Source organism: Ptychodera flava, chromosome 6 (assembly GCF_041260155.1).
Source record: "Ptychodera flava strain L36383 chromosome 6, AS_Pfla_20210202, whole genome shotgun sequence".
In the NCBI taxonomy this organism is placed as follows: domain Eukaryota; kingdom Metazoa; phylum Hemichordata; class Enteropneusta; family Ptychoderidae; genus Ptychodera; species Ptychodera flava.
In genome coordinates, this window is record NC_091933.1 from 21,366,964 (window position 1) to 21,390,992 (window position 24,029).

The following is a 24,029-nucleotide window of genomic DNA, read 5'->3' on the forward strand; positions in this document are numbered from 1 at the left end:
GTAGGTGATTAATTTCAGTCTTGATATACATGAAACTTCAGTTCAATATTAACAATGCACATAACTTAGGTTAAGTGTGTTGACAAGCCAAATACATGATATTTTGACATTTTTCAGAGAATGGTTAGTTTCTTTGGCCTGGAGGGGGTTTGGATAATTTTTGCAGACATAAAAAAGTGGCTTACCTCCCCCTAAATTCTAACGTTTGAACACAGGGTAACCCCCCATGAGACAAAGGTCAAACAAAAAGGTGAAATATTAATACTGTATATGTATGTTTTTAAAGTTAAATTTTAAACATTCAGTCATTTTTTTGAAATTGTTGATATGTCAATTGTTGGATGGGAATTTTGAATTTCAATTTTAAAGTGTGAATACAGTATTTTGAATGAGCTGTGAATTCTGAAATATGTTACTGTATCAAATGTATTATGAAATATTAGTACATGTTGCTCCCTCATACAGAGTTCTCACTGAAAAAACAGAAAGGTATCAGGATTTTATCATGCTTTTCATATGAACTGCAGATTTCATAAGGATTAGTACACTTTGCAAAACTGACTTTCAATTCACAAACATCCAGATATCTCTGATATATACCTCTGATATATTAAAGTTCCATTGCTGAAGGATGCACTGAAAACTGTAACTGAATTCATTGCTGGTTTGATGCTTTGCAAAACAGACTTTAAGTTTACAAACATTTAAATAAATCTAATATATATCTTTCTGATATAAGAGTTACGCGCCTGAAGGGTGCACCAAAAATTGCAACTGAATGATGCAAAGGTGCAAGTATAAACCCTGTGGCATAATTCAAGAACACACAGACACCACCCCCCTTATTGAGCATTTAGAAAACAAGGGGGACCCCCCCCCCCCCCCCCCCCCCCCCGCCCAAATCACCAAAGTCAATTGCAGGGTGACTAACACATCCCCCTAGGCTGAAGAAACTGACCAGTCCCTTAGGGAGTAGACTGTGAACCCACTGTTAAGGCTCAGAAAAAAACATTAGTTTAAAATATCAAGTTAGATTTTCTGGGCCTGTTACCCACGGTTTTCTTGCAAGACAGTAACCCTTTGAAAATGAAATGAAAAACAAACAAAGAAATTTTGGTAATAAGTAGATTTTGGTTTTATTTTCTTTTTTTTTCTTTCTCTCCAAATCTACACACCTAACTTTTAACTACTTATACTGCTGTAAATACTCATTTAATTGGTACAAGACAGGAAACAGCTCAACTGAATGCTATCATGCAAAACAAAATAACTATTCCATATTTGTGATATAGTTTGTGTACTGTACCAGCTGATGAAATAAAAGCCCTTTCAACAGTCACTCAAGAATTATTTGCTTCGCTTTTCTCTATTTTTTGAAAGACTATGTAATGAGATATTGACCTGGTAAAAGTTACAAACCATAAATGACTGAACAATGTGTTACCATGGTTACACCATAATGAAAGTTTTCCGAATCCCCTCTAGAGGGCGCTTCAACTAGGTGATCAAAATGACCACTGTATGTGACCATCTTTATTTTGAAAAAAAAACTGGTCTGAACTAACCTATTTATTCATAAAAAATTACATGTTTCTGACTGACATCAAGGTGAAATCATGATAGTTTCTCATATCTGCATTTTTAACTTTCCTATGTAATCAACATGGCTAAAATGATGCCTTTTTTATTATCTTCTCATGAAACTTACATGCCTTTGAAACTGTACTTCTCTACTCATTATCAAAGTACACAGGCAAAATCAAGGCTACGTAACTCACAAAACAATCAATAAATTGTGACAAAACTCCTTTCTGTTCTAGTTTGACTTGATGAAAATATGACACATCAGGAAAAAGCTAATGGCTAATATTAAGTGTTGTCTGACTATACTATAAGTAGGGATGTAATTCAATCCCATAATGCATCATTACCATGGCAAAGTTGCATGAAATGATATTTCTTGATGTCAAAAAAATGTGACCAAATTCTGCTACACCTCGCTTGCTAAATTATAAAATTACGACAGATGCTCATGTGAAGAATCCATGCACAGACTTTCAACTGTTGCTTGGATTTTTCCCGCCTTCTTTCTTTTGTAAATAATTTCAAACTCTAAGTTCTTGTGACCGTCGCAGCTTCAAAATATGGCGACAGTTGAGACAGGTGGCCTGTGAGAGAATTGTTAGCAACATGATGCATTTACTTATTTTGCTCTCTGTCCAATCTCAGAGTAAGTTTACATAACTAATTCAAACAGAGGGACAAAAATGTACAAGCATCAGTTGAGAGTCTGGGAGAAGAGCACGAATCAGGGGTCACAACTCTACAATATCAAATCTGTCCGATTAAACACCCTGAAATTATTCTAAATATCACTTTTTAAAAGTAATCTCTACTGAACATTTGTTGTGATATTGCAAAATCACACTTTCATGTGCTGTAAAATAAAAATAATTCAATGCATTCTTCGATGAGTTCGGTGCTAAAGATTACATCTACACATTTTAATTATTTTAGAATGATCATTGACATATGTAACTTACTGACATGCCTACTGCATAATATTCAGAACCCTGTTTATGAACTACATATTGCTTACGTCTCTATTGTTCAAAACAATTTTGAAAAAAAAACGGAAATTGGTAAATGATAAGCGTTGTTTGAAATTAGACAACATTAAATCTATGTAAGGTCCAATGACTATGAAATTACTAACAATGTAATGATTTTTCAGCTACTGCATAAAACACTGATTCATCTTTCACACAAAATTTTCTTGGATAATAAATGATTCTGAACGCATGGTACAACAGGTTCCTTACAACTCAAAGATACAAAAAGCAAATGGGGATCAAAAGACAGACAGAAATATGAAACTTTTGAAGTAACAAAAAGATGAACAGCATACATAAATATTTGCTGTGAAAAGACACTACAATGACAGAAGTGTACAGAGGATTGGTCTGCGATTTCTTTCTAATCACAGAAGCTACGGAACAATCTCAGTCAGTCAAATTTTTTGTCTGCCCCACAGCAGAGCAGAAAAGCGGACAACGAAAACAACACAACATGGTGGTGAAATAAAGTATACAATGAAATATACAACCTCATCTTATCAATTTCAAATTGATACGACAAATTGAATTCCAAGTAATAAATTTGGTATTCTCTTGCAGAATGTGGCAGCAGTTAAAATTTCATCAATTGCAAAAGGCTCTTTCAGATTGGCTACTGGGTCTGAAATTGACATGCTTACCTATCCAAGCCCTTCTCACAACAAACTAATTATAGATAGCATCCTATAGTGACTGTAGAAGCTCTGAGAAGCTAGAAATAAATCTTCTGGAAATAAACAATTTGGTGGATGTTTCAAGAAGCTCCATTCGCTATCGCTCTGTATGTATGTTCCATTACTTTTGTCATGTCTACAAAACACTGTTTCTTGTCCTCCTACCTCCTGTCATTGAGAAGCCCAGTGTTCAACTCATTAATACAGCTTGTATTATGCTTGCCTACTCAAGCAACTGTCTGCTGTCATTTTTAACAACTGAATTTCAGTCTGGACAAGAATCTACCGCATATTGTACACAATCATATATTGTACGAAAAGCGTAATGTTGGCAAAGCCAAAAATTACTATTTGCAACATACTTGAAGAAGAGGGATGAGAAAACATACTTGTTCCATAAAAAAAGTACTGAAATATTATTACATGCTACAGTTATTGTCCCTCTATGATTGCAGAGGAGCGTGTTTTACTTTTCTCGGATAATGACAGTGTGAACTTTTGTTTCGTAAATTGCTGCTACACAACATAATGGAAGGTGAGTGAGGGGTAAGACTATCACTGGGAACAATGATGATGATGTCATGTGCTCGTTTATTCACCACGTTGCTGGACAGTGGTATGGGAACTTCAGCCTCAAACTAAAAGATGTGCTCTTATTGTAAGCCCATCTTGTAAAGTACATGTAGGTGTTGATAACAATTACGATGATGACATGAGTCCTAAATTTACCCTTATCATGCCAAGACTACACGTCACAATCGAGTCAAGCTGGTTAAAACCAGTGAGGCATAACATGTCCTATATGCTGCATTTTGATGATGGATTGAACATTTCAAGCCCCTTGAAAGCATAGATACTGAAAACATGATTTATATTGACCAAACCTGCTATAGCACAGTACCATACAAAGTATATGCAAAAGAACGTACAAATTTTCATTCAATACAGATTTTCACTGACTCAACACATGGGAAAGTGAGAGTCCTGGCAGGATTAAGATTGAAGGAATTCCACACAAGTACTTACTTTGCAAATCACTGATTTTCACTTTTTGGCCCATCCAAACAATGTCCCCAAATGCAAAATGTAAGTGATGTTCCATGAATGAACATGGCTGACATGCCACTCTTACCATATATGGATATATGCAAATTGACAGTAACTGGGTCGCCTCCCTGTTTTAATACTCAAGTGCCTTGTACTGACAATAAAATATGTACACCAAATGTTACAGCAACAAGTCATCGTTGATGACACAGTCCCCACTTGTTAATGGGTACTTTGATACAGGTCCTCAGAGAGGATAGAGTCCTCTTCATTAGGTCTGTGATAAAAATACTTTTGAATAAATTCGCTTGATACATGTGTGAGTTGTAGTTCAGGACATGGAAAAATCGTAATAAAATGGCCACACGGTGGCCATATTGGATCGTATCACAAAACAAATATATGTGCATATGTATGACATAGGTCAATGTCCTTGTAGCAAATTTGATTAAAATTGGTTGAGATATGCCTGAGTTATGGCTTGTACATGAAAAAATCATAACAAAATGGCCGCACAGCAGCCATATTGGATCGTATCACCAAAACAAATTAATGTGCATATGTATGACATTGGTGAATCTCCTTGTACCAACTTTGAATAAATTCACTTGATACATGTCTGAGTTATGGTTCTGGACATGAAAAAATGTGATAAAATGGCCACACGGCGGCCATATTGGATCGTATCACATAACAAATCAATGTGCATGTTCATGACATAGGTCAATATCCTTGTACCAAGTTTGAATAAAATCGGTTGAGTTATGCCTGAGTTATGGCTCTGTACATGAAAAAATCGTAACAAAATGGCCGCCTTGCGGCCATATTGGATCGTATCACAAAACAAATTGACGTGCATATCTATGGCATTGGTCAATGTCCTTGTACCAACTTTGAATAAAATCGGTTAAAACATGTCTGAGTCATGGCTCTGTATATGAAAAAATCGTAATAAAATGGCTGCCTGGCGGCCATATTGGATCGTATCACAAAAAAAATTGACATGCATATCTATGACATTGGTCAATGTCCTTGTACCAACTTTGAATAAAATCAGTTGAAACATGCCTGAGTTATGGCTCTGTACATGAAAAAATCGTAATAAAATGGCCGCCTGGCAGCCATATTGGATCGCATCACAAAACAAATCGACGTGCATCTGTATGACATATGAAGTAATCCTTGTACCAAGTTTGAATGAAATCGCTCCAGGCATCTCTGAGATATCTGCGTGAACGGACGGACGCACGGACGGACGCACGCACGCACGGACATGACCAAACCTATAAGTCCCCCCGGACGGTGTCCGTGGGGACTAACAACCTAAAGCCATAGCATTTGCAGGTACATTACTCAAAACTGTTGAAGAAATTACATGAAAAAGAATACACAGTTGTGGATATGATGCTTCCAAGATATTTTCTCTCGTTAAATTTGAAATAAAACTTTGTTTTCATATTCTTGTTTCAGGACAAATTTGCAATCAGCTTTTGATGAAATTGATCTTGAAAGACCGAAATGTGACATTGCTGTTTAGCGAAGGCTGATTGTACATATTGATTTTACACAAGAAAAGCTGTAATGTTACAAATTTGTTGTTGTTTTTCTTTCAAACCAATTCAGCCATGTGCATATAAAACAAAAACCTTTGTCAAGAAAACCTGCACAGTGTGAAAAACGTTGCTTGAAATCCTAAATACATAGCTCTCTAACTTTCAGATGAATGAGGAAAAATGTGGAAAAATGTCTTTAAAGCTGAATGATTCCAAGATCTACAAGTGTCAAAAACATGGCAACTGTTGATATCGTATTTCACAAAGTAACGTGTGTGGTGGGGGCAAGGTGAGGCAATTACTGTGTCAATATTGTTCAGTGTTCCAAACATATCGACTCATGGTATCACTCACTCAAATTTCTAAAATAATTTATTCTCGTAATTTATATGACTAAGTGAAAGAGAGAACTTGAGCAAATGAATATAGCTGCCATAGACGACAAATGCTGTTTCTATTTTCTGATCCCCTGACAAGGTTTGTATTTTGCTTCGGCCCGAGTCGAGATGAGTGGACACAAATTTTTGGATACAAACTAAAATGAGTTTCTTGGGGCTTCTAGTGAGCGCCCTGTCCTAATCCTAAATTTAACCCTAACCCATAATGACTCCCTAGGTCACTTGTGATTAATGTGAAATGCCCTCTATGTCCACTAATCTTTACTCTTGCCATGGCATTTTTTGTAACACTATAGCTCCAAACTGATGGAATCAAACCCCCCATAAACACTGAGTGCTGTAAATACTGATTAGATGTCTCAGGTTGCTATGGGCGCCATCACTCTCTGTCTGGGTCACCTGACCAATGTTGTCCAATGGGGCCAACTTGACGACAGGAGGCGCCTTGGCAGATGCTCAGCATGATGAGTCTCTGGTTTTGCTTCTCGATCACTTTGGGATCAACCTCTTTTATGATGTTCTTGAGTTGGCTTGGGTCTTTGTCCAGGTCGTACATCTCTACAAAACTCTGGAAAAATGCACAGAAAGAGGATGAATATTACAAGAGTCAACATTTTGTGATCAAACCCTCAAAATTCTTAATGAGCATTGATTTCATTGACGTTAATAAGTATTATTTATTGCTGTTGTTGTTGTTGTTGTCATTATTGTGATTGTTACCTCAAGAATATTAGAGAATAGATATCTAAAGAAGAACCTGTATGCGACCGATTTGGTGAGGGCAGTGGACAATTTTGATCAATACATTAACATCTGCAACAGTTCTGAAATGTAAACCTGTTTTTTTACACCTGTATTGATACGCATATTGTAACTACTACATTGATAACACAACAGAATTTGAACCAAAGCATTATGAATAACATCAAAAAGGAAAGCTAAGTTGATGACCATGGCATTGGGAATTTCAAGGCCAGTAATTTTAGGTATTTTGTCACAGGTCATAGGTCATAGGTCAAAGAACAACTAGGTCAGGATTTTCTTGGACTACATGTGAGAGTTAACTATTGCAATACAGCCTTTGATATTCCTAGAAGTGCTTGAGGTCGCATTGTGTGCCAGCACACTATTTAGTTCAACTAGAGTTGAACGTAGTGAATGAACCATTTTGTATCATACCAACCTCTTTGTCATTGAATTCACAGTACATCAAATTTTCCTTGTCTGTCATTGTCCGTCTGCAAGAGTAGGTGTCGTTTTTGGAGTCTTGGCAGACACAGTCCAGGATATCACATGCCTTGATAACGTAGAAAAATACATGATGAAATTCATGAAACTCTACATGTCTAACAATTGGATAAAACACCCAAAACAATTTATGGACCTAGTAGAGGCTTGGAACTCACAGTTAATTAGAGTACCAGAGGGTTAACCTACTGAACATCATATCACATATTGGTTACTCTATTGCACGTCCCATCACTTTCACTGCACTACATTTTCAGCCAATCAACAATCAGCACCACTGAAGTACATGTATTTCAATGAAAACATACTGTACATGAACATTGATTGTTACAGATGAGACAAACCAACTTTTTGTTCCATCACGGTGCCATGGTGATGAAGGAACCACAATTCAATAAAAGCTCAGCAACCTCTTTCCTACATATTCATGGAATGATGGAAGCAGAGGCTTGGTCTTTCTCGTTACCAAGAGAACGGATGATAAGCAAGATTGGTGCAATTACAAAGTAGGTTCATGGCAAAGTCTCTTGGCCAGTAACCTTATTCCCCCTCCCAAACTGTTGACTACAGAGAGAGTTCAAAGGTCAATACTCACAGCCATATTACCGGTATTTTTACATGGTTTGTAGTGGCCGTCTGGTTCGTACTCTCCTGTGTGCTCCACAAGAAAGTCTTCTCTCCACTTGTTGCTGATGCCAACTTTTGACTTTCCCGGATGCTGCAAACACCAAACCATGACACAGTGGCACTTGTCAGAAGAGCTTATTATCTAAAATCACCGAACTTTGGGGAAATATTGACTCTACAGTGAGACAGAAATAATGGCTCCCCCTACACCAAAATTCATGCACATGCACCATTACACATGTAGGAGTTTTTTTCTTTGCGAATGGGCACATTTTTACGTAAAAATGTTTTCGTTTTCAGATATGTAATTGTCTTGCAAAAACAAAAATTCTAGGCTTGGGAGTGAACTACAGCCTGACACGAGATTTTGGTAAAGTAAAATGAATGTGCAAAATTTAGACACTGATGCTGGAGCTTGCTCCAGCATCTGCGATTCAAGCTCAATGCCGTATGATTTTAGAAATTAGCTCTTTTGAACAGAAACATAGAAGAAAATAAGCCAGAACCAGGCTTTGTTTCGATTAAGCATAAGTGACGGAAAAAGCCAGAGGTTACCCCCTGAGGTCACTGCTTTGTAAGAAGAGGAAAGGAAACAGACGTACGTGCTCAAAGATGACAATAAGGTATAATGCGCCTCGGGGACAGATATTGAGACACTCAAATTTTTACAATTCTTTTCTGATCTACAACTTGTGGGGGCTCATTTTAAAGCTCTTTGAGTAAGAAATATTTTCACATGCACACTACCATAACCCTTTGAGCGCTGTAATTTTCTCCCGCTAAAACTTTAGTGCAAAATTTTACCAATTTTTATGAATTTTTCTCTAATTTTTTTCTAATTTTGGACCAAATGGACATCACATTTCATTGGCTACAGTTTTTTTCTCAAAATTTTGGCAAAAATCTGAGAAAAATTTACTGATTTATTATACAAAGGGGACAAAAATAGACTTGGCACTAAAAGGGTTAATCTACTAATCTTTCTACCTTAATCTGTGCTACCTTTACAATTTCTATTGGATTGCAGAGTGCACTAGAGTGAGTATTACATGTACATCACAGTTTCATATAGGGTCACAGTGACTAACAAAGACAGGATATGCCTTCTCACTTCCTTTCATGGAAGCCACAGATCTAGAGAACAATAACCTTGGTTGTGAAACTTATGAAGGACACATCATTGATGGAGGACATATATAGTGTATAGTCACCTAGCTCTTTGCAAAGGGAAGCTATATCATCACTTGTTACTTAAGTATCCCTGAAAACTCTACATGAATTAGCCGAATGGGATTGCTGAAATATAATTGAACACAAGCAATATTTGAAAAATTTTAATTAAGACTACATTTCAATGATTTTGTACACCGAAAGGCAGCCACATTTGTGCACTGTTATACATAAATCTGCCAGACACAAATTTTAACAATGAGGGATGATATCAGTCCATGACGTGTATTTGTCAGTCTGCAATTCTTTCAGTCATCACTCAGAGCATGTGAACTAACAAATGTGACAACAGGGAAGTGATGAGAATACTAGTGAGGCGCTGTAATTCACAAGTTTGTCGTTGATACTGACATTGGTGTGAGAGGATGTTCAACATTACAGATATGTGCAAGTTAAGTGTTGCGTGCAAAAAACATTACCTGTGATGGTATTTAGAAACCCTACGATTCAAATCTACTGAGAATTAAATGGAATGAGAAGGTATATCCCTTTAAACCATGTAACACTTTACTGTTCTACTGCATTTGGGAGATATCTGCATGCTGTGAAACTGAAACAGGAAGCCTCTTATTTAATCGGAGTGTAAAGGTTTCAATTCTTCAAAACACAAGGCCAATGTGCAGCGTCTCAGAAGCTTTTAGCTGATTGGTTGACTGGAACTCATTGCTTTTTAGTGAATCATTTCCAAACAGCCAATAAGCTGCACAATAGCCCTAATTGCAGACTCCCTAAGATGCTGTAAATAACGACAATCTGCCAATCAGATATAACCTCCCAAGACGTTGTATATTGACAGCAAAAACACTGCAAGGTTATCGGGGAAAAAAGCCAACTGAAGCTGACTGGTGTACTAATACAGAACAGTACATGTACATCATCACTGCCTTTGTTTTAAATAACATCTCGCGCAGAAAACTGTGCTGTTGCCTGTGACAAAAACTTAACCATGGGTGCAAAAAACATGGTGCATCATTAGCAATACTGGTATGGCATGTGACATGTACCCAGTATGATTACCATGACCAACGACAGATACGCTATAAACTAAACCTGAACCTGTGTCATGGTGAGAAGGAGACGGAAAGCTATATCTAAAGTATTACTTTGTGGGTGACTTTATTCAGAGAGGGACTACAATTGACACTCACCAGAAGTGTCAAAAGTGATCTTCCGTCTACGTTTGAAGGCACTTCATGTCCTGAAAGTTCCACAAAGGTGGGCGCGAGGTCGATGTTCAGCACAGGTTCATCACAAATCTTGCCAGCCGGTACATTGGGTCCTCTGACGATGAGTGGCACCCTGATGTCAAACTCATAAAGTTGTCGTTTATCCCTCGGCATTGAAAACTGACCTAATATATTCCAAGAGAGAGAAAAAGATATCAAAACATTTCCAAATGTTTCCATGAACATAATTTCTATCAAAACAGCTGTTGTAATCTTTCATGGTAATCCACAACATTCAAACAATAGACTGGTTGGGCAAAACACTGAAACAGCTGTCAGACGCAAGGTACACCACACTGACAGTTTGTCATTTACTCATGCCATTCTGTTCCAAAAATAGAATTTCAAAACTGCGTGCAAATGGTGGTGGTTTTAAGATTTGAGATTACCATTAAACTGTACCAGGGTCACTCTATTTAATTTATTGACTGTTTCCACCAAAGAGGCAGACACAGTTAGTGTTGCATCAGTTCAAATTGGCGAAAAAACAAAACATGAAATGTGACAGCTGCATGGATTAACAGCAATTTAACCAAATGACAGAAATAAATCTCAGACTCTAACATAATGACCTAGCCTGGCCTGGAGCTATTAATGACATTTATCAACATCTGATTGTTAGGGATGAGTTAGGATACATGGATGATGTTGTAGATATTATTTTCACAACCAAAAAGCTTGTCCTACATGTATCAGCATTCTTCTTCAGGCTTAAATACTTTTGTGTTTTCTTCTTTTTTTCTCATTATGATCAATGTACATAATTATTGGAGGAGGCAAATGAAACAAAAAATGCACACTTGAACTTGACTTCAATACTTTACAGGGGCAATGCGTCCATGCTTGCCAGTAGAACTAGGAATTTCTTTTTAATGCTCTGAATTAGCTGCATGCTTTTTTAGCCTTTTGGGGTTTCATTGCAACCAGCAGGTTTTTGGTTTAGCTAAAACGAAATTCTAACCATTGTAAATGTAGGGAAAGTTCAAATTACCAAACTGACAGACTTAGCTTATTTCTGTAAAAAAGGACACTAGCTAAAAAGATTTTATTTACAGTTCTCTCTTGTGTCACATTTTATGAAGAAAGTCTTACTATAAAGTTAGATCCAAAGACTGTCATGGCCAGACTGGTATCTATACTCACCTAGATGGTAGCCATTGTCCGAAGAAAACACAATGTAGGTGTTATCCAGGAGTTTCTTGTCCTGCAAGGTGTTGACAACGCCCTCTACCAGGTCATCAACGGACAGCAATGTCCTCCACCTGCATAGAACATGAATAGCAACATACAGAGGAATAATCATACCTTTTACTTGATCTGAAACACGGATTAGCTGTGCCATATATTAATGTCATATATCAACAATGTGTCAAGTTGAATGAAACAGTCCCAAGCAGGAATTTTTAGACTGGCACTGCAAACAAATGTGGCAGACAAGTTTGGGTAAAATATCAACATAGCTGAGTAGGCACAGTCGAAACTTTGTATTTTGTGTGTGCACACACAGACAAAATACAAAGTTTCAATTGTGTAACAGTTAAATCTTCCTTAAATCTTCCTAAAATTCCTTTTTTGATCTATTTGCCCTAGTCAGTACAAAGGTCACCTGATGGGCTCCAATCACTAAATTGACAGGGTTTGGACTATGAGTCTGTTGCCAAGGAAACCACTTTGGGTTTTCAAGGGCATGGCATCATCCAAAAAATAACGACACATACACAGCAGTTGATTAAACTACAAAATGTCTACTGATAGGAGAAAAGATCAAGTTGGTGGGAAACCTGTATTCCTGTGAGCAAAATTCACTGGTATTATAATATCCAAACATACACATCACAACAGAACCCAACAGCTCTGACAGCATTACAAAACCCAACATATCCAGACATACTGTAGTACATGTATGTACATGTATGCTCTTGGTTCATGAATGCTGATGTCTCTGGGATTTTAAGTGAAGCGTTGCACATACACCAGTCATTTTTAGACACAATGTCAGTATTATTACCTTCAACTGTATTTTCTCTCCTTTTTGTTATGTTTATTACACTGTTTATTTTTCAGGAACCTTGATTCTAGCACCGCAAACCTGAACACATTTCAACTTTCAAGTACATCATGTACATGTGGACTGACTCACCTCTTTCTGAATATGTCATCGGTGTCTTGAACTGAAACATTCAACATGGGTGTCTTCTGACTTCGAACCAACCAATGCTTGTCCTGTTTGTATGGATGTGAGAAAAGAACACGTCCTGAGTTTGTTGGTGTTGATCTCTTCTGCTATATCTAAATGGCAGGTGTAGAAACCCTGTTATACCATTATCACAAGTATCAAAACATAAAACAATTAAGATTTTGAAGATTTGTTTATATCTTTGCCTCTTTTTTTAAACCAATCTGACTTGAGAGATTGATTACAGTATAGTCAATTAAAAGTAGCATTGCCAGGTACATGTAGGCTCTCCAGTGACTGATAACATTGTTGAAACGGCAGTTCTACATTGATTGACGTTTACTGTTTGTGAGGTTTTAAGCCTTTAGTCCCCTTCGACAATAAAGCTGATGACCAAACTGCACCTCGGCCCTTGATTTGACTATAAAACAGCCCCCTCCAAGAATGATTATATATTTTACAGTGAGGTCATAGTTTCCTTACCTGCAGGCAATTACAATCCATAGGGGCAAGGCAACATTTGTTGATAGATACAATGTATAGCACTAACAATGCTGATTTGTAGAATCTTTACAGTACATTTACATTGTATGAAGCATATGTTAACAACAGTGTATTCATCTAGGGCAAACACTAATGCAATTTTCACATTGACAAAATATTTTCATTTCACTAATTCTTGGTCTTGCATACCACATGAATGATCTTAATCTTTACAATTTGCTAAAATTTCAGCTCGTCATTACAGCTGTGATACCATTTCCATTTTACAATTTATCTCATGACATCTCACACCAAATCTCTCCCACTTACGCTTCCGTGTTTGTTGTAACTGGGCGTCCTCGGTGCCTTCTTGTTGGTGAAATTTTTGACGTACTGCGGCGCCGAATCGAACGGTGCATGACATGCGGGTGTGGAGATCATCATGAAGAATGGATTGTTTTCATTTTGAAGTGTCAGGAAATCTTGTGCTTTTCGTGACTGTAAACAGACAACACCAAATAAAGACAGTCAACTTAGACCTTCTAAGTACTTGTATTTTGTATGCTGGAAATTCCTGGAATCGTAATGGATTACTGAACACCTTCAGTGCCATAAAAAATTATCAAGATCTTATACATGTTCAGGATGTATTCTGTATGTAGGATACTTGGCACTTGTAATCAAGAGTTTAATGAACTGAATACAGCCTATAACCTTTGACCTAACTTACAGAACAAGACATTCTTAAACTTTGCAATGACTTGGGGTATGCATTTTGTTTCCTGTTTGAACTATGTAATGACAAATACTGAAAATGCAAAAACTGCACAGAGAGATATACTGCAGAATAATTCAGTTTCACTGTAACATTACTTGTACATCACACGTACTGTAAACAATGCAATACTTAGTGACAACAGGTCTGGCTTCCAACAGCCTTGTACAGTTATGTCACACACTTGCAGGCAACGAAGGAAAACAATGCTGACTCATTCTTGCGATGCATATTGTGTAAAGTTACTCTTGGCTGGCAAAGAGGCATTCTGCTTTAACAAGAATTGCATAACCTGAATTGTACTAATTGAAACAGGATCACCAGAGGGTTATTACTGGTAAAAAACGAAATTTCACAGCCAGTTATACAGATCAATTTTTGAGAAATCTTGATCAGAAATGAAAAATATATAAATTTGAAGATGTATGAAGAGTTGTAGTCTCATTAAAATTTAAGCGTGTAACTACAGACTCTTGCCTGACAGAACAGGCCACCATGCATACATGCCATAGACAGTACTGTCGGTGATCATGTTAAGGCTTTGCAGATTTAGAAGTCCCGTGAATAAGATAAAACAACAGAAAAACCCTGAGTTTTGTATGTTGCACATTCTCAATGGCATAATTGCAGCTTTATGTTCAAACAACAACTTGTACACATGTACATGGTGTAGGGCCTGCGTCTTCATTCATAATGCCTTATAGCAATACCAATAGAAACAGATAAGTACAATTGTTCAGTCTGCTTTGGGTGGGGAGATGTTTTATTCACAGCAGTATGACACCAATCTTACTAAGTTCCCAACTGACCAGAAAATAGTGTAAATGAGTAGATTGTTCCCTAGGATTACAAATGAAGTTGTTTGTGATATCCTCAGGAGCCATAACAGCCTTAAAGGGTCTAAGGGGAGGGAGATATCTAACTAACTAGAGACAGAGACATATGGGGAGAGAGAGAGAGAGAGAGAGAGAGAGAGAGAGAGAGAGAGAGAGAGAGACTCAGAGAGAGTCAACAGTTCAAGGAATCCTTCTATCAAATCTGGATCCAAGGCACCAGTCATGGTTACCGTATGTGCAACAGTGATAAGCAGATTAGGTTTACATATGACTTTTAAAAGTCATCATAATATCATTATTTCAAGGTAAAGAGTTTGTTGTAAACAAATAAATCTTGAACTTGAATTACAAAGCTGAACTGACATAAATCATTAATGATAATATCTAGACATGCTGCAAAATATTTTGGAAGGAAAAGACTTTTTGCATGTTTGTTCCCTTCATTATGAAACAATTCATATATATTTAAGAAAAACTAGGTAACTAGGTACAGAATGTTTCCATCAATTTTGAAGTAATCATTTCAGACATAATTAAATTAATTATTGTACAGTATCACACATCCATCAAGCCGTCGTATTCCTGTTGTCATAGTAGACATTAAGATTCAACTTGACTTATACCACAAACATTCAAGAGTTTCAAGTGTCTGTCAAAGTTCATCACAAAAAAAGCCTTTTAAGGATGTGCAATGATAACTTTTGGCTGTGAATGTTACTCATCACAATTTTGTTTCTGATACAGCAATGATCTCTCTCTCTCACATTTCTTGACTACATTTATTCTGACACTGCAAGTTTGCACATGATTTGAACTTGTCTGATCTCAGCAGCACTAAAAATACTGCCATCGATAATCATTTTTACTTATTACAATATCATTTTGATTACAGATAAACTATCATTATTTACAGGGAACTACTTTACTCTATTGAAATTTAAAGACGAACTAGTCAATCACTGAATTTTGACATCAGTCGGCCAAAATGGACATCTTTTTAACTCTCTGACAGTGTGCAGCTTTAAAATTTGGTTCTGCAATTCTGTATCACATGTATGTGTACCCTTCAAGTACCGCATCAAATTTTTGTTCAAATTGATTGATCTTTCACTATAGTAATTGCCTTTAACACAACACTGAACAAAATTCATTGGAAAGCGTTGGGCATTAGCCCTCAGGGATGTTGTACGTCAAAGTGTGTCCAAACTGTCAATTGGTGCAACTACTTTACAGTTTTAATGAGAATCGCTGTCAATGCTGATCCTGACTTGACACCTGTCACTAAAAAGACGTACATTTTCACATGTCTTACAATATTTAAAGTGCAACAATCGAAGAAAAAGAAAGTCTTTCACACCAAGCACTCACCAGTAAATCTGTCAGATAGTCTGTTTTGTAATCTTTGCCATGTTTCTCTGCTGTCCCATTGACAGACAGTGTGTAGTCATAATACACAGAGTTGTGAACCTGAAAAGATACATATTAAACATTGTATTTTTTTTATAGTTACAAAATATACCTGGTCCCAAAAAGTGAGACTGTTGTACAAACACTGTAATCTAACTTGCAAAAGAGTTGTATACTCCCAGAATGCATTATGAATTTCACCTATCATGCATAATTTTCTGGTTCACTCTCATAAATTTTGTATCAGCATTTGTTACCTTAAAATTACCTTCTAGGCACACTGAAATAGACAATGATTGGGAAATTGTCAAAAATGCATCAAATTTTGATGTTCCTTGCAAAACAATTTGAAATTTTGACTCAAAAATAATAATTACTATTATAATTATTATTACTTATTATCCATATTAGGAATCATTTCTTGGGATGACAAAAACAAAGGCTATCATGAATAGGGAGTATAACAATGTACAAGAATGTTTCATCTTCATAGCATAGTTAAATTTGAGATTTCAAATGTCCATTGTATCGCTGGACCACATAAATACATACTAGTACAAGGTCGTACCCCTGAAGTTCATAAATTGTATATTCCTACGCGTATAATAGGGTTGCTACAAGACATTGGCCTTGGAAGAGGCTGGCCGGTGTGATTATGCAACGACTATAGCCTTGGAAAACCTCCCTGGCATAACCACTGAAGTGTGTTTCCTACACAGCCAAGATAAGGACTGCAAACCATGTGTAAAATGTAGCAAAGACAGGAACTCACCAATCCTATCCACCAATCCCAGCCTGGAGGAATGTGTTCAACTCCCCCAGCCAGCTTGTCACCGTACTGAAATAATACAAACATTATATTAAGGTCAGAAATTTGAATAAGTGTTGGTGAAAAGAGGAATGTAATATGCATCAACTGTGACAATACAAATACAAACGAATATTTCTTCTTGATTTGATGTATAGAGATTCATTATAGTAATTTTCAACAAACAAGGCAAGTTGTCCGCAAAGTACAACATAAGACAAAGAAATATTATCAATCAAAGGTCACTGCATAATTTTTGACCTGAGTGTGAAAACAACAAGATTCTGCGAGGACATGCAGGACAGAAATCATGTAGAGAGATTATATATGTGGAATTCCAGCACTTCTTGTGTGGAATTGACTGCTGAAATCTTCCATCCGATTAAAGGAAACTTTGTTTCAAGCTTTCAATATTGGCGTTTATTACTTATTTTAGACAACAATGACAGAAGACAAGTATTTAAAAACTTACTGCTTGCTCCTGTATAAAGAGTTTAAATGCATATATGGGTATGAAAATACTAGTATGGCGATACAGTATTACACTGTACATTGTGAATTTGACAGAAAATAATGCTAAACAGCTTTGAACGCATTCATTTCAGGCGTACATCTCTTTTTGGGGGGTTTGTTTTAAAATTTTCAATTCGATTAATATGAAATCTGAAAATTCTGCCTGAGGCCTTGCAAGTGAAGGTTTTTGGTAATTGTTCAGATGTCTACTCTGAAAACACATGATGTATAAGAAGAAGTAGTTATGGATTCATAAAGTGTTTACATACATGTCACTAACAGATATTAAATGTCTTGCTCAGCATATTCATTACAAGAAATGCATTTGATAACCTTTAATACAGGAAATGGATGTCATATTTGGTGGGCTTAAATCTGGCTTGTGCTATGTAATATGGTTAGCAAATACTGTCCTTGGAACATAGGAGACCGAGCACCAATGTAAATAATTCAGTGGTTTCGGTAATCTGTAATCTGATCCAATATCTAATCCTTACCAGAGATTACATTCAGTATTGATTGACTAAGGTTGCTACAAGGCTGCTGATGGAACAGAAAATCTGCTGGATTAGACCAGACTATTATGGTCGTATGAGTTCGCTTCTTCTAAATTTATTTAAGGCAATTTTTATCACAACTGGAAGTTGTGATATAGAGGTGGTTTCAACCGATGTTTGATGTCGTCCATTTCCGTAAATGACAAAAAGTCAAAAACTGCTGAACAGACTGCATTGATATTTGATACCGATACATAGACTGGTTCCAAGGTTCCAATTCCGAAAAATGGAGCCAAACGGAGCGCCAGTTAGATAGTTTTGGGAAATTTCTAACCCCCCTTTTTATCTAATTGATTTTAGGGGTCTTTCATATATGCAGTTTTGGAATGTACACCAATCCTGCATTGTGGACTGTTTTATGAGTTGTTGAACAGAAATGAGGTTTTGATGAATGTTAGAAATATACAGGATGGCTGATTCGAAGTATAAGAGATTTCTATGGTCTTTTGGGCATCAAAAGCATTAAAAAAAACATATTTCATAGTTTAGATTCTCACTTTTGAGATGACCCTAGGCATTTGTTAAGTAAACATCCTTGAGTCAATATACAGACTTTGACATTCCAGAGATTAAGTATCCACAACCTCACATGTTACAGTCTTTCACTACAATGGTATGGCCCAAACCCATTGTTATCAATGGAGAGTGTGGACCTGTCTACAGGAAATTGGGGTGAACAGGTTAGACAATGACGTTACAAGTTGTAGGTTAGTTATCAAGGTAGCACCAGCATAGAGTCCTGAGCATCTGTCCATGTGTTCTCACAGCAAATTACAGGGAAAAAAATTATTTGAGAAGTTTCTCTCCTTTAAATAGAAGTATATTACAATTTAAACCTGTCATGGATAGATTGCTCTCAAATGATCTGAAACACAGTTATTGCCCATTAGCAACAAATCTATAGCAAGATTTATGTAAAGTTCATGAACTTACACAAGATATTAGACAAAAGATGACCATGACTTTGCTACTTTTCAACATTTATTTCAATCAGATTTCCCCAGCTTAGTGTATAATTTTGTAATCTTAATTACTGTCAACTTAGCTTTACTAACTTATTCATACCTCATTATTCTTACACTACTGTTATACCTTATAACCACAAAATTTCAAGAGATGCATATATGATTGTCACTTAACAAACAATTTACAAATATGTCTTCTGCTTTTTCTCCATATACATATACATGTCTCTTTTCTCATAAAAATGAGCTTAAAATCGCAATGTGAAAAATAGTCTTTCAGCTATATGTTGCTCATTGACTTCGTGGTCTGTCTAATTCACAGTGAGTGTGGTTGTTGATAAATGCCGATAATACTAGGCGGTCATTATGTCCAAGCGCCATTGGCGGTATTTTTTAACATAATGACCAAAGGTCATTATCACATCTCGAAGTTGTGATATAGGGTTAGCTTCAACCGGTGGTGGACAGTGTCCATTTTCCGTAAACGACAAAAAGTCAAAAACCGCTGAACAGACTGCATTGATATTTGGTAGAGATATTCAGACTAATTCCAAGGTTCCGATTCCGAAAAATGGAGCCAAACGGAGCAGCGGTTAGATAGTTTTGGGAAATTTCTAACCCCCCTTTAACTAATTGATTTTAGGGGTCTTTCATATATGTAGTTTTGGAATGTACACCAATCCTGCATTGTGGACTATTTAATGAGTTGTGGAACAGAAATGAGGTTTTGATGAATGTTACAAATATGCAGGATGGCTGATTCAAAGTATCAGAGATTTTCATGCACTTTTGGTAATAAAATTGATAAAAAACAACATATTTAATGTTTTAGATTTCTCACATTTGTTATGACCCTTAACATTACAGACTTGATGACATAACTAGCTGCTGGACCTGTTTACTGGCGCATTGATTTAAAGACAAAGATCGTTTTATTTTGTAATAAGGACGTGTGATTTCGTAAAACATAGTCTATTAGCCTGGAAATGTGATTTTTGCGAATATTGCTTACCCCACTGACAAACAGTGTGGTTTGAAAATGGCTGGAATTCGCTACTTCGGGACTTTGTTTTCTGTGTGCATTTACAGACAAACTCCAAACCCGCAGCACCTACCCATTCAGTATTTCATGTACAGGTGTACCCAGAGATAGAGTAGTTTCACAATGTGCCAGTTGTGATCAAGTGCCATTGGCGCTATTTTTTATAAAGAAATCAAGAAAGTGGGAAAAGATGGATGGTCCTTCAAAGAAAACCTGTCTTGCCAATTTTGAAATGACATTACTCTTCAACTTGGTAAGTACATCATTGACATTTTTGAGAAGCTGCATGCAAAGGATGGATTAAGTCTGTGTTTTTTGACAATGACAAAGTGAAATTACCAACAACAACAATCTATTGTTTATCATTAGGAGTTAACATGTGTTGCCAAACAAATCTGTAGATTTCATGAATCATCAGGCGGATATGAAAGAGACCGATCATTCTGAGACCTTGGGTGAACCAAAAATAACTTCTGTAATTTCATCACTTGACCTTGATGCAAATGCAATGCACAGGTGTAAGTAATGTAACGGTGAATGTCATTATACAGATTAACAGATAATACTGGTCATTGTTGATGTCAAAAACCAGTAAAACAGCTTAATATAGCTGTCAAACTTTTCTACAGCTTTACCTGGTTCAGATACTTCCCAGCGAAAAACGTGGAATATCCCATCTGTTTAACGTAGGTGATGAAGGTGTTTTTCTCAGCCCCGTCCTGCCAGGCCGGACTGCTGCAGTTGCCCGATATGCTGTTGTTGAGGGCGCCGTGATTGTGCACATAGTTGCCCGTAAGAATACTGGATCTGCTGGGGCAGCACAATGGACTGGTGGTGAACTGAAAGTGAAATGAAAGAAGTATTCATCACGATGGATGCAAGAATGCATGGATTCTTTCTTGGTTTTGTCTCTGCTTGTGATTTTTTTGGAGCGGGAGAAGTCTACAAAGGAGATGTTGAAAGAGATGGGCAACTCAAGACAACGACAAGAAATCATCTTTGCCATTGGTACACACTCCCTATTCTATCCGCCTGATACAAACTTTAGCAACATTGGAGAAAACATTATTTTTTAACACTTAATCTCTTAACTTATTCCTTTAAAATGACAATTTACCATTCATTGATAATACTAATGGTAGCATCATTTAGTTATATTTACTCAAGACCACTGAAGCTAAAACACTACTCTTTCACACACTCTTGTCGAAAATCTCTTGATGGCCATTTGACTGTACCTGTGATGTCATTACCTAACATTTCAACTTGCTGCCCTTCTTCACTATCCCAATGCAGACGTGATGCAAATCAATAATTCAATTATTTGTTCATTTATTAAAGAAATACTGTAAGTCTAACACAGATTAAAAGGCATGTAAAAACTGGCTGGGATCTGTGTATGAGCCCGCCTAATACTAGCATTAAACAAGTAATCGAATTCAACTATGAACATTACGCAAGCTGCAAGAATAACATGACTTTGAATCCTCCAATCCTGTTCCCTGGATCCAGCCGATACAGAGCTCATGAGCATTAGGCCAAGTAACAAAGGAAAGAAAATTCTAAGAAACTCAGAACAGCTGGTTATAGTCTTGTAATGTGAATATGAACTGTTAGGCCTTGGATATCACTCAATATCATGTGCTGAGCGAGTGCACTGATAAAACTGAATGCAAGTACAGCTAGTACAGTTTGTGCATGTGGACTAATATCATGAGGGTTTGTGACAATATTAGTATTATGATCGTCTTCATAAATCCTTCTTTACATGGTACAAATTCAGCCAAGCTGTGTTCAAAATACATGTAGCTCACAAATTGATCTAAGTATTGGGGTCTCCTTGGAGTTTGCAAACAAAGAATAACACTGGTCATTTTAGACCATGAGTGTATGACTGAACTTCTTTGTAATCTCTTTCTGCTCTGAAATTGAATCTACAACACTTTTGGAGATGTACCTGGTAATGGTATAGGTATGTGTTCAACAATGCTTAATGTGGCCAAAATAGGGTTGAATTGAAGCTCATCCGCACGCAAGCCAATCTTAGTGTTACAGTGATTTGTGATCTTTAAAAAACACACACGTACATGAACCAGTACATGAACTTAACAAGATTCCCTATACAGTGATATGGGTTCAAAGCTAGACAAACAAATTTTGTGGCCTGACTGACCTATGCGACATCATATCATAAATCTATGTGGCACTCAGAACGTTGAACTGACATCCTTATTCAGTGTTTGTTCTTTACTTCATCTCTACAATAGCCACAGCTGTGACATGTTATTTCGATGTCAGCTCCACACGAACCAACTGAAGTTTTGTTGACCAAGTAAAATGCATGCAACCTATTGTTCAATGTGGCATTATTGTTATCACAATTTTAATTCAAAGCAATGACTCAGAGTCACTTTGACAGAGTGTGGAGACAGAGTCATAGTCACTTGCCTGGATGCATTTATCACTCGCAGTGCACAATGGACATCGAGTCGCACACAGCAACTACAAGTCATGTAGAGTCACATGACGGGTCATTTCAAGAGAGCACAATTAAAGTGATTTCACCAGGGACCACAGCACACTGCCACTCCCCCCTAACATGGCACTTCAGATCTCAAAACTTTCCTACTTACCATGTTGCTAAAAGTCAAACCAGCATCTCCCAACAGTTTTTTTGTCTTTGTCATGGGCGTCTGAAAATATTAAAATGAACAAAAAACGAAAATGATATCAAACAATGGAAATGTTGCACCTAATATTATGTTGTTGTAGATAATAGTATTTCATTAATATCAATATTCGTTTACACCAGATGTTTGAGGCAATAATTGCTTAAAATGTTCAGGAGCTGGTTTTCTCCTTGAGTATGTTTTGGCCTATAGTGATCGACACACATGAAACAAAAGAATTTGTACAATACGGTAATTGCAAACTTGTACATAACGGCCAATTCTGAGTACTTTTCGTTTCAAAGAAATAACAACACGTAGGCTAGAGAAGGGCTGTACTTGTAAAAACCTAGTCAAATAGGTTTGGCCTTCACAATACACAGACTTATTATTTTCACATATTTTCATGAATTTTACATGGTTGCTCGGGGAGTACGTGCAGTTGTCTGTAAAGCAATTGAAGGGAACGTTCACAAGTTTCAGGAAGTGATTTACATATAACTGTGCATGCCGCTTTGCTTTCAGGTTGCAGTTTTGCAGAATTTCTGTGAGCAGCTGGTAGTTTTTGATCAACTTGTGATTACATTCAAAGACACACTGCCAGGATTGGTACGCGGGAATTTCTTTGAATCCTGGAGGACAGCTGGATATGCGCAAGGCGTCTGTAGCACCTCATGGCTGCAAAAACTGGTCTGTCCAGTAAAATTTGACTGGACTGCCATCGAAGGCGAAGGTAGAAGCAAACTGTTAAAAGCCCTAGACTAGACGGTCCTAAACAGTGATGCTTATAAACAACTCCTTGAACGACATAGTATACCAAAAACATTTGAAGAAGTCGGTTGCAACATCGCTGGCCTGTTGGCGTCTTCGCTTCGTGCCATACATATGTATGCACATTCACGCTGAGCGTGTATAGCAGTCTACTGTATGGACGGACTGGACGTTTAACCTTCGTATTTTTTAAAATTTCCACCAAGCACGAATTACTCACCAAACCGCCTAGCACTACATCTTGGTCGTCCGTAAGAATGAAAACGATATTCGGCTGCTTCTTGTCTGCAAAACAACCGAGGCAGAGGAACGCCAGTCCGACGAGCAACACGCGAGCCATGACAAGTTGAGTTGCTGCGGCACAGACGCTGGTCGCCATTGACTGGGGTCTGTTGTTGTAATCATGTGA

General features: G+C 37.1%; 1 protein-coding gene across 2 annotated transcripts in view; it reads right to left on the reverse strand.

The window, feature by feature from the left end:
* Positions 1 to 24,029, reverse strand: part of LOC139135137 (N-acetylglucosamine-6-sulfatase-like) — a 46,288-nt gene extending 22,259 nt beyond the window's left edge. The window contains exons 1-12 of one of the 2 annotated variants that reach the window (XM_070702387.1): positions 23,841 to 24,028; positions 22,814 to 22,873; positions 20,816 to 21,019; positions 17,068 to 17,133; positions 16,257 to 16,355; positions 13,608 to 13,775; positions 12,759 to 12,841; positions 11,762 to 11,880; positions 10,541 to 10,743; positions 8,131 to 8,253; positions 7,471 to 7,584; positions 1,112 to 6,855 (exon numbers count right to left, since the gene is read on the reverse strand). In XM_070702387.1, coding sequence (XP_070558488.1) covers positions 6,667 to 6,855; positions 7,471 to 7,584; positions 8,131 to 8,253; positions 10,541 to 10,743; positions 11,762 to 11,880; positions 12,759 to 12,841; positions 13,608 to 13,775; positions 16,257 to 16,355; positions 17,068 to 17,133; positions 20,816 to 21,019; positions 22,814 to 22,873; positions 23,841 to 23,999 — 1,587 coding nt within the window. In that variant the 5' untranslated portion in view covers positions 24,000 to 24,028 and the 3' untranslated portion in view covers positions 1,112 to 6,666. Of the gene's footprint in view, positions 1 to 1,111; positions 6,856 to 7,470; positions 7,585 to 8,130; positions 8,254 to 10,540; positions 10,744 to 11,761; positions 11,881 to 12,758; positions 12,842 to 13,607; positions 13,776 to 16,256; positions 16,356 to 17,067; positions 17,134 to 20,815; positions 21,020 to 22,813; positions 22,874 to 23,840 lie in introns of those variants that run through there. The other variant, XM_070702388.1, reaches the window with a different exon arrangement.